At 45.0% G+C, this 14,270-nt stretch overlaps 1 protein-coding gene across 2 annotated transcripts in view; it reads left to right on the top strand.

The window, feature by feature from the left end:
• SRP72 (signal recognition particle 72) overlaps positions 1-14,270 on the top strand; it is a 229,400-nt gene that overhangs the window by 10,825 nt on the left and 204,305 nt on the right. Inside the window, exons 3-5 of one of the 2 annotated variants that reach the window (XM_068131523.2) lie at positions 3,706-3,829; positions 3,949-4,092; positions 10,035-10,146. In XM_068131523.2, coding sequence (XP_067987624.2) covers positions 3,706-3,829; positions 3,949-4,092; positions 10,035-10,146 — 380 coding nt within the window. The remainder of the gene's footprint in view (positions 1-3,705; positions 3,830-3,948; positions 4,093-10,034; positions 10,147-14,270) is intronic. The other variant, XM_078786825.1, reaches the window with a different exon arrangement.

Below are 14,270 nucleotides of genomic sequence, written 5' to 3'. Positions count from 1 at the left end.
ATTTTGTGCGGCGTGGCAATCACCCATACTCGATTGACGATATCCGCCGTATCTGTCGCGACTGCGCTATCTGCGCGGAAATCAAACCGCGTTTCTATAACCCTCCCATGGGGACTCTGGTTAAGGCTACGCGACCGTGGGAACGCTTGGCGATGGATTTCAAGGGCCCATTGCCGGTGTCGAGCGGCTCTCGCTATCTGCTCACTATCGTCGATGAGTACTCACGATTCCCCTTTGCTTATACGTGCGCGGACATGACTGCTGCCATGGTGATGCGATGCTTACAGAACTTGTTCTCAATGTTCGGGTTCCCGGCCTATGTCCATACTGACCGGGGTTGCGGTCTTCTTGTCTCAGGAGGTGCGCGGCTATCTGCTCCAAAATAACATTGCTTCTAGTTACACCACGCCGTACAGACCCCAGGCTAATGGGCAGATCGAACGCTTCAATGGGATTATCTGGAGGGCCGTCATGCTCAACCTCCGGACCCTCGGCCGGGGCCTCGATAAATGGGCTTGGTCGCTACCTGCGGCGTTGAACTCGATCAGGGCTCTCCTGTGTACGGCAACCAACCAAACTCCCCACGAGCGACTTTTCCACCACCCCAGGAGCACGGGGTGTATACGGTCTTTGCCCAGTTGGCTCCCTGGGCCCGGGCCGGCCTACCTTAAACGGGCGGTTCGCGCGAGCAAGTACGACCCCCTAGTGGACAAAGTGCAGATTCTCCAGGCTAATCTTGAGCATGCTCGTGTGATGACGACTGATGGCCATGAGACTACTGTCTCCGTCCGTCACCTTGCCCCTTGCGGGGTCGCCGACCTGAGTAGGGAATCGGACGGACCGACCGAACCCATCTATGAGACTATGGCCTCTCCCGACGCTCCCATCGCCGAAAGTCTACCGACTCTCCCCTCGCCGGGTCTACCTGGGCCCGACGACTTGGAGTTACCCCCTTCGTCACCCGACCCTGATGGCGCCTCCGACGCCGGGGACACAGGGATACGTGATGCCATACCCGGGGAATTTCGGACGCGTGCTGGCAGAGAAATTCGCCGCCCGGCCCGATACGGTTGGGTCGACTGATGTTCCGTACCCTGTTCGTGCTGACGCTCGCTCGCTTCTAGCCGCACCGCCGTATAATTCTGATGGGGGGGGGAGAATGTAGTGAAATCGTATTCGTACTGAACCCGGGGGTGATGCGCGCTGCTCGTTGACACCGCTAGGGGCGTGACTATAAGACCCGCTGCTGCGGACGGTGCTCCGAGACTTCTCCTGTGACACGTTACATATGGTAGACTCGCTAACGGTACGCCAGCATAGAATATCCAGCTTGCTTGCATTGAATGTTACTAGGGCATTGCCCGTACTATATCTATATCTAAAATTATATCCCCCCCCTCTATTTACATGAAATGGTTTGGTCCAAAGCGAACGGCTTGCGAGTACGGTGACAATCCCCCCCCTCTATTTACATGCAATGGTTTGGTCCAAAGCGAACGGCTTCCGGAGTTTGGTAAAGAAATCGCCATCGCGTGCACAAACACAAACGCGCAGGAAAGCGAATGAATCGCAAATTCGGTTTTATTAGTTTTAAAACATAGTTTAACGCCAACATAGTTTGCAAACGTGAAATAAATGAATACGCTCTCAAATGTGCCATCCGAGGCAGAGTGTGTCCTCCACGTTCGGCACACGCGATCGTTCGCTGCTCTCTGATTGGTTGAATCGTTTTTTGGACATAGCTCGGTAAGTAATTGTCCGATTAATATGAAACCTTGAAAAGGCACATCCTCGGGTCCCCAGCAATATACCTGGCAAGTTAAAAGTATATCGGACCCGTGGTTGTCGAGAAACAGCGGTCACAGACAAACAGACGTACAGACGTACAAACGTACAAACGTACAGACAGAGATTACTGGAATTATAGATAGATGAATGGTCCCATGTGATGCCACATCGTATACTTATTGCATTTCCTGCATTACAGGATGATGTCATGATCTAAATGGAATTAAACCACAAGTTGGACTAAAGTTGTGTGGACCTGATTGGTTTTCCACAACATGGGCTAAACCTCGTTTTTTCTCAGCAACCACATGTCCAATTGAGACTAAACTTTCAGAGTAGGAGTGACACCCATGCAGAATGTTTTTATGATAATTGTGATGTCATAGGTCACTTGGTATGACAGCCATCTTGGATTAAACATAAATAATTAAAAAATGATTTCTCGGAAACTGTTGAATGAAATTTTTTGAAACTTTGCACATTGTCATGTACTTTGCACATTGCACATGTCATGGGGAACAAAAGCATGATAATGATGGCATCATAGGCGAAGTGGTATACCAGCCAAAAATGTTTATTCAAATTCCTTATCCTAAAAATCTGAAATTGCATGCACATGATCTATGATCCATGTGTATTGAAATATTAAACTTATGCCATCATAGGTCACATGGTTTGGCAGCCATATTGGATTCAACCCAAAACCTTAAAAAGCATGTTCTCCCAAACCACCAAATCGATTGACTCAAAACTTTGTGTGTTATTGACTCGGCATGGTGATTAAAAGATGATCATGAAAACATCATTGGTCACATGGTGTGACAGACATATTGGATTGAAGGAAAATATGAAATAATTATATCTCTGAAACCGCTTACCCTATCGATGCGAAATTTTACAAATATCGAATACCACTTTTGCATATGGTTTGAAAATGATTATGTCACAGGTCACGTGGTTTGACAGCCATCTTGGATAGAAAAATTAACCTTATCCGATGAACACTAAACTTCACAAACATGATCCTCTACCCATACATATGCAGAGTTCACATTTTAAAGTCATATGTCATGTGGTATGGCAGCCCTATTAGCTTGAAAGCCCAAAAAAAAAAAACCCCTTCTCTGAAACTGCTTCACCAATCAATGTGAAACCTGTCATGGCTGGTGAAAATGTGATACTTGAAAACAGCTGAAGGGATTGAAATCAAACGTGTTTATTTTTAGGACAGTGAACTGGACAGTGAACTGGACAGTGAACTTTTAGGACAGCATCCTCCCATTGTGGGACTATGCGGAGGCATTTTGGCAACAGTCGCATTGGTCTAGTTTTTGTGAGGCATTCATGTCAAACAAATCAAATGATGTTACCATCCAACAAAGAGGTGTGGCATCGTTATTTCATCAATGTCGGGTAATTTGTAGTCATGAGTACATCAACTTCCAGGAGAGTTTCAAACATTGAATCAAAAAGTAGGAACACATATTACAAAACTGTCGTTAGCAATTATATGTTCATCGTGTAGCTCTGATATTTAAACTGGTGAGGTTAGAACATGTCACAAGATGATTAAAACATAAATCACTCTGGAAAAATAATTTTTTGACAAAAGAAGGTACAAATGACAATGTGAACTGGAACGACACTCAATGGAGTGCACACGTCCTCCAGGCTGAACAGTTCACGTTTTGTATCCCACTGAAAGGCCAGATCTAGATCCAGACCTGAACCAAAATGGAATACAAAACGATGAACCCTTCAGCCTGGAGGAGGCTCTACCTAGTGTCGTTGTAGTTTTATAAAAGTTTTGTAGTTCATGATAACAGTCTTGATTTTATTGCACCATTATCAAAGTAAAGCTGTCTAATGTTCTGATTTTCTTGCTAATGTTTATTCTTGTTTGTTCATTGACTTTAGCGACGTGGTTGGATTTGAGAAAGCTTATTGCGAGTACCGCTTGAATCGAATGGAGAATGCACTCAAGACAATTGAAGCCACTGCAGAAAAATCATGTAAACTCCAAGAATTGTATGGACAAGTGGTAAGTGTATGTTCAGTGTTACCCCTCCAAAAACCTTTGTTAATAATACTGTTGTGTTATTGAATAACATTAATTGTATGTTTCCTTTTTTTTTTTTTTGGCCAAATTATCCATTGCAGCTATATCGTCTTGAAAAGTACAAGGAATGCTTGGATGTTTACCAGGATCTCCTCAGAAACTCTCAGGATGATTATGACGAAGAAAGGCGGACAAACCTTTCTGCAGCTCATGCTTCTCTTGCCCTCTGGATAGATGTTGAGCCGGCAAGTTTGTGGGTTTTTCATGTGCGTGGCAGTGGCACATGTGTCGTCGTACACGATGGAGCCATGCCTCAGTTGTACGAATCAGTTGGAAATCATTGTAGTCAAGTGATTTCATGACAGTTTTGTGGGTTCCTTCCCATCTACTCTTGGGCTCTCTTGCACAAGTCCTTTGTGATTTTGCTTCTAAATGAAAACTGTTTTTAAAGGAATTTATTTATTTATGTTGACTTTGAAGTCGGTTGTGTTTGGCAAATATTGTCATTTCGTACAATTTTGTTTTCATGAGCAACTGTGTCCTCTGGACTGGTTGTTGCATTAAAACTTAATAAAACTAGAACGCCACTCTTTAGAGCTCATACTCCCGCCGTGGGTCAAGTTGGAATACTACGTTTTGTTTAACATCCCCTCTCCCCAAAACAATAAATGAAAAAGAAAGTAGGCCCTAACTGTCAGAGAATTAATTTTGATATATCTCGGAATTGGAGGAGAAAAACATCATTCAAGAATAAGAATAAAAGCTTTAATGCAGTAAAACAGAAAAAAAACTCCTGGATGTGGAATAATATCCTGAGCTTCCCCAAAAACTAATCAATTCTTCCTTATCCCAAGTCCAATCATCCCACCAACTTTCATCCAAATCCGTTCAGAACTTTTCCAGATATCTTCTTCACGAACATACGAACACACACACACACACACACACACACACACACACACACACACACACACAGACACACACAGTTACATAGACACACACACACACACACACACACACACACACACACACACACACACACACACACACACACACACACACACACACACACGATTGAATGCAGTACTCCCTGACGGGAGTAATAAACCTGAAAATCGCTGAGCCAGAATTATTTATTTGGTCTGGGAAGCCCATGCAAGGTTTCTTCTTCTTCAGCCTCTCACAACCCTGGGTGAATATGCGATCTTACAATAAAAAAAGTCGAAATTTTGCCAAATCTGTTTCATTCGTTTGTTAATATACCTCAGCCATTGATAAATCTGGAATTATAATTTTATTTGAGGTTCAAATTAACCTGGAAGATTGTGTCAAACGATGCCTGCAAGTCTGTACATGTGATAAATAATTAATTGTCCACTGTCGAAGACTCTTCTTCTTCACTCAATAACTTCTAGCTTCCAGACCGTACATCCAATCATCTTCAAATTTTGTACACTTGTTACTCTTCATGACTTCTACTACAATATGACGTTTCACGTCGATCAATGAAGTGATTCAAGAGATATCCATTTAATAAAAAAAAAAATCGTTTAATTAATGATATCTGCCAAACCACGTGACCTTTCGCAAATTCCAAAAGGACATTTTATTAGACTGGTATGCTGAACAGATCTGTGAAGTTTCCCCTCGATTGGATCACAAATGAGGGAGGAGCTTGGTTTTAAAGGTTTGTGCTTAAAAACGTCATAACTCTGAAACCATGTGATGCATGACGTCATACTGGCTGACTTTTTTGTTCGTCATGGGTATGCGATTCTGCCTGCAAAGTTTCGCCTCGATCTGTTCAGGCGTTTTGGAGAAAATTGGATTTTAGTGTTTTTCACTCAAAACAATATGGCGGCCGAACCACGTGACCTGTGACGTCATAATTACCATTAAAATATTCCACAGACCGAGTCCCTCCTATGGTGAAAGTTTGCTCTCGGTCCAATTATTGCAGAGAAAATGGTTTTTAAAGGAAAACAGAAAAAGAATTTCCCCCAAAAATTCCCCCAAAAAATTCCTGGATCCGGAATAATATCCTGAGCTTCACCAAAAAAAAAATCAATTTTTCCTTATCCCAAGGGCAATCATCCCACCAACTTTCATCCAAATCCGTTCAGAACTTTTCCAGATATCTTGCACGCACACACACACACACACACACACACACACACACACACACACACACACACACACACACACACACACACGGACACGAGCGAATGCATTACTCCCTGGCGGGAGTAACTAGAACGGCACTCGGTAGAGTGCATACCTCTGCCAGGCTGAACGGTTTATGTTTTGTATCCCACTGATAAGCCGGATCTGGATTCGGACCTGTACCAAAATCTAATCGGCTTGTTCTTGTCACCTAACCAACTCGTCCACCATGTTTAGTCATAACTCATCCATAACTTTTTTTAATATCGTGTTATGTATATCGCTTTTGGCCCGATCTCTCAATGGTGAAGAATCACTTAAAAATGAAATAATTCTCGTATCCGAATCCATATTCAGATATTCACCAATATCGAATCAATTAGTCCTTGTTAGACACACATCCTCCCAACCAAATTTCGTCTGAATCCATCCACAACTTTTTGAGATATCTTGTTCACAAACAGACAAACAGGTGAAAACATAACCGCCATTCAACTTCGGTGGTGGAGGTAACTAAACTATGAACACCCTTTTCCCTAAACTCTGCGCACCCCACTTCCACCATCCCAACCGAACATTAAAGCTGCGCCGAGTATTCAGGATGTGTGAGCACCACGATGTTAGATTGTGCATGATTTTTTGCTCACCTGGAACGAAGTTCAGGGGAGCTTATGCGATGGCGCGTCGTCCCGTCAGTCAGTCCGTAAACACTTGAAACTTCTTTGAAACCACTGGTGGGATTGCGACCAAATTTGGCACAAATGATATTTGATATGTTGTGATTAAAGTTTGCTCACGGCACTAAGAAAATCGAAGTCTAAGGGAGTCTAAGGGGGGGGGGGGGGGGAGGTCAAAGTGGGTCCAGGTTTCACCCCCCCCCCCAAATAGATTTTTTCTTTTTTTTTTCTTTTTTTTTGTATACTGAATCGAGGCTCGTGAAAGAGCTTTCTTCTCTGAAACTACACACACGATTTTTGCTTTCTTCTCTGAAACTACACACACGATTTTTGCTTTATTCTCTGAAACTACACACACGATTTTAATGAAACTTGACCACAACCATCATCACCCGTGATGTACCAAAGTTTGTTCATAGCATTAAAAAAATCAGGACCTGAGGGGGTCTACTGGGTGGGGGTTGCCTCCCCCCCACCAAAATAGGTATTTTCTTTCATCTCAAAAACTACACATGCAATTCCGATTAAACTTGACCACAACCTTAATCTCCCATGATGTACCAATGTTTGTTCAAGGTATTAGAAAAATTGTGGTCTTAGGAGGTATTTGGGATTGAGGGAGGGGGTGGGTTGCCCCCCAAAATAGGTATTTTTTTGTTTGAAGACTTATGATTATGTTAGTATGATTGTACAAGTTGCCCTGTCTTCTAGCAACCATTGAAATTGGTTTAAAATACCTTTAGTTGGTGCAGTATACTGTTTATTCTACCAGGTGAGCACCAGGGGTATTGATTGCCCCTATGTTTGTATGCAAGGTAAATGTTGGTAGAAGAGAGCTAGTACATTGAAATCGAATCAGGACACAGTATAGAGAGGGGGGAAATACCAACAGCAAGGTTGAAGGACAAAATAGAGGAAGACTTAAACTAACATTGGGTGTGGGTAGCAGAAGGTGTGGAAGGGTGTGGAAGGACTTCCCTTCCTTCTGGGAAGGTGTGGTTCCCAGAAGCAAACTCCCAGGAAGGAAAAACTGGAAATTTCGAAGGTGGGCTTTTGAGGGTGGGGTGCAGGGTGATAATAGTGGTGGAAAAGATCATGGGTTTGGATCGTGATTATCTGAGATGATGGTGAACGCTTGGATTCGGAAGAGGGTCAGAGAGCGGTATTGGGGATTGCAAAGCAGATAGCGAAAGAGGTGCGATGTGATGGGGGTGAGTTGCTTGAAGCTTGAAGTGGGAAAAATCGTTGTGGACCCAGATGGAATTAAAGGAAGATGGAAAAGATATATGGAAATGCTGTTGAATGCAGAGAATGAATGGGATGGCAACATCGAGAGTAACCCAGTTTTAGGACCGGCAGAGAAGATAACTGAAAAGGAAGTTGAGGAAGCGATAAAAGAAATGAAGAGTAGAATAGAGGGAGGGCCGACGGGAGTTGTGGGAGATATGTTGCAGGCAGCGGGAAGTTGGGGTGTGAATAGAATGACAGATCGGTAATCTGGTGGTGAAAGAAGGCCGCATTCCAGTGGATTGGGAACTGAGTACCCTCATCCCTCCATACAAGGGGAAAGGTGACTCTCTGGACTGCGGCTCGTATCGAGCGATAAAGTTATTGGAGCATGGAATGAAGATATTGGAAAGGGTGTTGGAGAGGAGGATAAGGAAGAAAGTGAAGATTGATGAAATGCAGTTTGGATTTATGCCAGGAAGAGGAACGACAGACGTGCTTTTTATTGTAAGGCAGTTGCAGGAGAAGTACATGGAGAAGAGGAAGAAGTTGTTTCTTGGGTTTGTTGATGTGGAGAAAGCATTCGATAGGGTTCCACGAGAATTAGTGACATGGGCAATGAGGAAGTTAGGAGTGGAGGAATGGTTGATCAGAGTCGTGATGGCAATGTACGAGAGAGCGCCCACAGCTGTAAGGACAAAGGACGGGAACAGTTGTGAGTTTGAGGTGAAGGTGGGAGTGTATCAGGGGTCGGTACCAAGTCCACTACTATTTGTAGCTGTGATTGACGTGCTGGCTCGGAATGTAAAGGAGGGTTTACCGTGGGAGTTTTTGTATGCAGATGATCTGGTGTTGATTGCGGAAAGTATGGATGGACCGAAGGAGAAGATGAACAAGTGGAAGGAATGTATGGAGACAAAAGGTCTGAAGGTGAATATCGGAAAGACAAAGGTGATGGTAATTGGTAAAGCATGTGGTGAGGTTGAAAGAACTGGGCAGTGGCCGTGTGCTGTGTGCAGGAAGGGCGTTGGAGTGAGCTCCATTCAATTTACGATGTGCGCTGAGTGGGTTCATCAAAAATGTAGTGGTCTGAGAGGGTCATTAACCAGTGTGGCAGCTACATTCAAGTGTAAGGTGTGCACAGAGGGAGCTGCAGATGGAGGAAATGTTGAGTTGGATCTTGGAGACTGCGTGAAGCTGGAAGGTGTGAAAACAATTTGCACCTAGGAGACATGCTGAATGGAGAAGGTGGATCAGACTCGGCAACGGTTGCTCGAGTGAGATGTGCATGGAATAAGTTTCGGAAACTGAGTGGCGTGCTGACGAGGAGGGGTGTCGTTGAAGCTGAAGGGAAAGGTGTATGCTGCATGTGTGAGAAGTGTTATGATTTATGGGAGCGAGACATGGGTAATGAACGTAGAGCAGCTACGAAGGCTGAAAAGGGTGGAAATGCGAATGGTTCGGTGGATGTGCGGAGTATCGTTGAGAGAGAGGAAGACAAATGATGAATTGCGAAAGATGATGGGAATAGAGCCTGTGATTGATGCTGTGAAGAGGAACAGGTTGAGATGGTTTGGTCATGTGTTGAGGAAGGATGAAAGTGACTGGTTGAGAAGAGTGATGGAGATGAGTGTGGAAGGAAGTAGAGGATGGGGAAGACCGAGAAAGACTTGGCTAAAGGTGGTGGAAGAAGAAATGCAGGCAAGGGACAAGTTGAGATGCAGAAAATGCAAGGGGAGAGGTTAGCAAGGCTAACCCCTGCTCTAGCAGGGAAAATGGCCTTAAAATGCCTGTTGTTTGTTGTTGTATGGTGAACAGCTGACTTGTAGACTTGGAGGGAAGAATGAGATTGAAGAGGATGTGGAAGTTGGTTCCACAGGTGGGAAAAGAGAGGAACAAATGAGTGGTAGGAAGCAGTGATCCTGTATTTTGGTGGTTTCACGAGAAAGGGTTGATGGTGGACTGCGTGCGCCCTGCAGAAACCTGGGGTGGCACAAAGTACGGAAAGAGCAGAGGGTGATCTCATGACCCTCCTGATGTAACAAAATTTGTATTTATTTTGATAGTCAAACTTTTGATGTCTTTCGATGAAATGAATGATTTTGAAAGTTTTCTTGCAGGAAGAACTTGGAATACCAGAAAACACTTATGAACTGTGTTACAATGCTGCCTGCACTCTAATTGGCCAAGGAAAGATGAAAGAAGGATTTGAGAAACTAAAGAAGGCAGAAGGTAGGCCTGTCTGCCCACATTGTAATAAACCTTCAGTGATTTGAATCTGCTTGTGAATAGATGCAGACCTACCAACCACAATTATATGTCACGATCTATCAATAGCCTGGTGTTGGCTTAGCGGTCAGGGTACCGGCTTAGGATCCTAGGATCCTGGGTTCGAATCCCGGTCGATCGCTGAATTAACGCCAGGGGGGTTGACTCAGCCTGTCATCCTTCCGAGGTCGGCTAATTGAGTACCAGTTCACTGGTAATTCCCTGTTTGTCGTAAAAGGCGACAAAAAGGGTTGGCGGCAGGAAGGGCATCCGGCCGTAAAACATTGCTTCAAAAAGGGGACCAAAAAACAACAACAACCACGGTGCCCGAAAAAGGCCAACCCCCGCTTTGCGGGGAAAAATGGCCTCTAAAGGTTTTTTATTTATTTTTTAAATCAATATAGAAATGTTTGGGAAGAAAAGGAAATTTGGGTTGAAAGAAATTGGAAAAAGAAGTGTGTGCGTGTGCACGCCCGTACGCGTGCAAGCCCGTGTACGTGTACGTGCCCGTGTGCGTGTACATGCGCGTGCCCTGCTGTACAAAAGTCAGACATTTTACATTTTTCTAATGTGATGCATAAGAAAACAAACTTTGTGCTCAATGTAAATATAGTACACCTTTCTAAAAATAAAAAAATAAAAAAATCTTATTCACACTAGAAAGCATCTGAAAATGCAAAGCCCGTCCGCGTCTGCTTTGTATTTTGACTTGATCTTCTTCCGTATGCTAAACATGACAAAAAAAAAATTACAAAAAGATTGATTATTTTAGATGACATTGACCTTTTGACCTCAAAGCAATGGGCTTCAGTGACTCAAAATGCAAATCCTGCTCAAATATGAGGTCAATCAGATGGAAATTGATGATTTTGTGATGAACCTTTGACCTTGACACTGACTAAGGTTACACTCAAATTGGGTACTGATATATTGATATGACTGACACTTTTTTTTTTTTTTTTTTTTTTTTTGTATACAAGATCGAGGCTCGTGAAAGAGCGAAAATTAATCACACAGAAAGACAAACAGACACATAAAACAAATAACATCGGGAGCGGTAGACAAGATGGGGAGAGAGGGGGAAGGACACAAACACAACATTTGAGAGCAGGGACCGAGAGACATGGAGACATCGAGAGATCTGTGGGAGGGAGAGGGCTTTGGGGGGGAGGCATGTGAAGGGGGGGAGGCATGTGAAGGGGGGGGGGGTGGGAGAGGTATAAACATATGGACACTGCCAGGATTTCCAGGAAATAAGTTGGAATTTCAAACAAGGTGGATCTGGGGTGAATTAGTGGGGGTAGAAAAGATCAAGGTTATGGATGGGGGAAGATAAGAGATGGTGGTGAACAGCTGTTTTAAAGACCTGGAGGGAGGAGAGGGATTGAAGGGAGTGTGGGAGTTTGTTCCACAGGCGGGAGAAAAGAGGAATGAAAGAGTGAAGGTGAGCAGAGAGCCGAGATTTCGGCAGTTTAACCATCAGAGGGTTGCTGGCAGATCTTGTGCGACCTGTAGGAATATTTGGGGGACAGAGCACGGAGAGAGCTGGGGGAGCAAGGCCGGAGAGGAGTCGGTAGAAGACAGAAAGACCACCTACCTGCCTGCGGTGAGTGAGTGAAAGGCCCTCAGAGATAGCTTCATCGCGGGAGATTCCAATGATTTTGAAAGCTTTGGATTCAACAGCGTGAAGCCGAGCCAGGTGTGAGGCAGGAGCACCAGCCCATAGGGGAGAACAGTATTCCATTGAGCTGCGGATGAAAGCCTTGTATGTGGTGAGGAGCTCAGGTGTGCCAAGGAAGGACTTCGCACGACGGAGGATGCCCAGTCGGCGACTGGCTTTGGAGGCCAGCTTGGAAATGTGGTTTTCCCAAGAAAGATCATGGCAGATAGTGAAACCCAAAAGCTTGAGTGACAGAACTTCTTGGAGAGGATTGTTGAGAAAGTAGATGGGAGGGTTGTCCAGTCGATCTTTTCGGAGAGACATAGTAAGAGAGTGAGATTTGGCAGGATTGAAAGACATGTTCCACTTGTTTGACCAGTCTGTGATTTTGTCCAGGTCTTCAGAGAGTGAGGAGGCTGCAGACTGCCTATCTGAGGGAAGAGGAATGGAGCGGCAGAGAGTGGAGTCATCAGCAAAGAGATAGAGAGGATTTTCCAGAGAGTCAGAGAGATCATTGATAAAGACCAGAAAAAGCACAGGGCCCAGCACACTTCCTTGGGGAACTCCAGCCTGAACAGGAAGGGGAGATGAGAGAAATCCATTCAGGGCCACACGTTGACTACGACCAGAGAGGAAGTCCGCAAGCCATGCATGGAGATTTCCATGGATACCATAGGAGGAGAGTTTGGTGAGCAGAGCTGGGTGCCAGACCGTATCAAAGGCCCTTGATATGTCAAGGGAGACAGCTCTGATTTCCTGTTTGGCATTCAGGACCTCCATCCATTGTTGAGACAGCAGAAGCAGCATGTCCAGAGTAGAGTGACCTGGTCTGAAACCAAATTGATGATCAGAGATCAAGCCATTGGAGAAGAGGAAAGATTTCATATCCGAAGCAATGATGGATTCCATGACTTTGCTGATAATTGGGAGCAGGCTGATTGGTCTGTAGTTGCAAGGATCTGTTTTTGCACCTTTTTTGTGTAAAGCGGTAATGTTAGCTGATTTCCAGGATGCTGGCAGATGACCTTGAGCAAAAGATAGGGTGAAAAGAACAGAGAGAGGGTGAGATAGAGCGGCAGAGCAGGATTTTAGGACCCGTGGGCTGATGCCGTCTGGTCCAGTTGCAGAATCAGAGTCGAGGTTTGACAAAAACTCCTCCACCTTGTCAGGAGAGAAGGACACAGAGTCCAGGAGCATTTGGGTTCGACTGGGAAAGGTGGGAACAGAGAGAGATGGGTTTGGGACTAAGGATTTTGAGGCGAACACAGAGTTGAGGCATTCGGCTTTGTCACGTGCGATGTCAACTGTGTGGCCATTTGAGGTAAGGGAGGGGATGGAGGGGGAACAAACACCAGAAACGGATTTGACCAGACGCCACCAGGATTTGGAGGAAGGAGACAGGTTTGAGAGTTCATTCTTGAGTGAGGAGAGATAGTGCTTCCTGGCACTCCTGAGGGTAGACACACACTTGTTCCGAGCTTGGTGGAAGGAACTGAGATTTCCTTCAGTTGGATTAGCCTTCCAAGAGGCAAAGGCAAGTTGTTTCAGGGCAACTGCCTCACCACAAGATTCAGTGTACCATGGACGGGAGGAAGGGTAAGACAATTGAAGGCGAGATGGGATAAATCTGTGCATGAGAGAGATCAGTTTGCTTTGGAATAATTCCCAGGAAGAATTGATGTCAGAGGCAGTGGAGATGGGAGACCAATGCAGATGATTGATGGCTGCTTGAAGACCGCCCCAGTCGGCCTGAGTGAAATGCCAGACTCGTCGACGCTGAGGAGGCTCTCTGAGAATGGCCAGAGAGATGTCCACTTTGACAAGCACATGATCAGAAGAACCGATTGGAGCAGAAGAAGAGCAGCAGACATTAGCAGGGAAGTTTGTCATAACCAAGTCTAGAAGAGAAGATACTCCATTGGCTGAGATCCGGGTCGGGAAATTGACAGATTGTGTCAATCCCAGTGAGTCACAGAAGTCCTTTGCTGAGGTGCCATGACTAGTGAGAGAGGAACCCACACCCAACCAGGTGGCATGATGACAGTTGAAGTCACCACATATGAGGAAGAGAGAGTTGGGATGAGTGGATAGAAGTTGGTCCATGTTGTCAGACATTGAAATGTAGATGGAGTCATCACTGTTTGGGGGACGGTACAGAACACATATGAACAAAAGGTGGGAGCGGAGAGGAAGCCGTAACCAGAGGTACTCCTGCGGGTGAGGAGGAAAGAGAGCAGTGCAAGGAGAGTGAGGAAGAGAGTTTTTGACAAAGATAGCCACCCCACCACCAGGCCGAGGCTCAGGTCTATCATACCGGAGGAGGGAGTAACCAGGAAGAGATATTAAGGAATCAGAGACATCTTGAAGGAGGAAAGTCTCTTAAGCAGATCAAATCTGGATTGTCAGAAGCAACCTGTATGGAGAGATC

The sequence above is a fragment of the Myxine glutinosa genome, chromosome 11 (assembly GCF_964187855.1).
Source record: "Myxine glutinosa chromosome 11, kmMyxGlut1.1, whole genome shotgun sequence".
Taxonomy (NCBI): Eukaryota; Metazoa; Chordata; class Myxini; order Myxiniformes; family Myxinidae; genus Myxine; species Myxine glutinosa.
The sequence above is the reverse complement of the archived record's forward strand: the minus strand, read 5'-3'. Positions and strand labels throughout refer to the sequence as shown.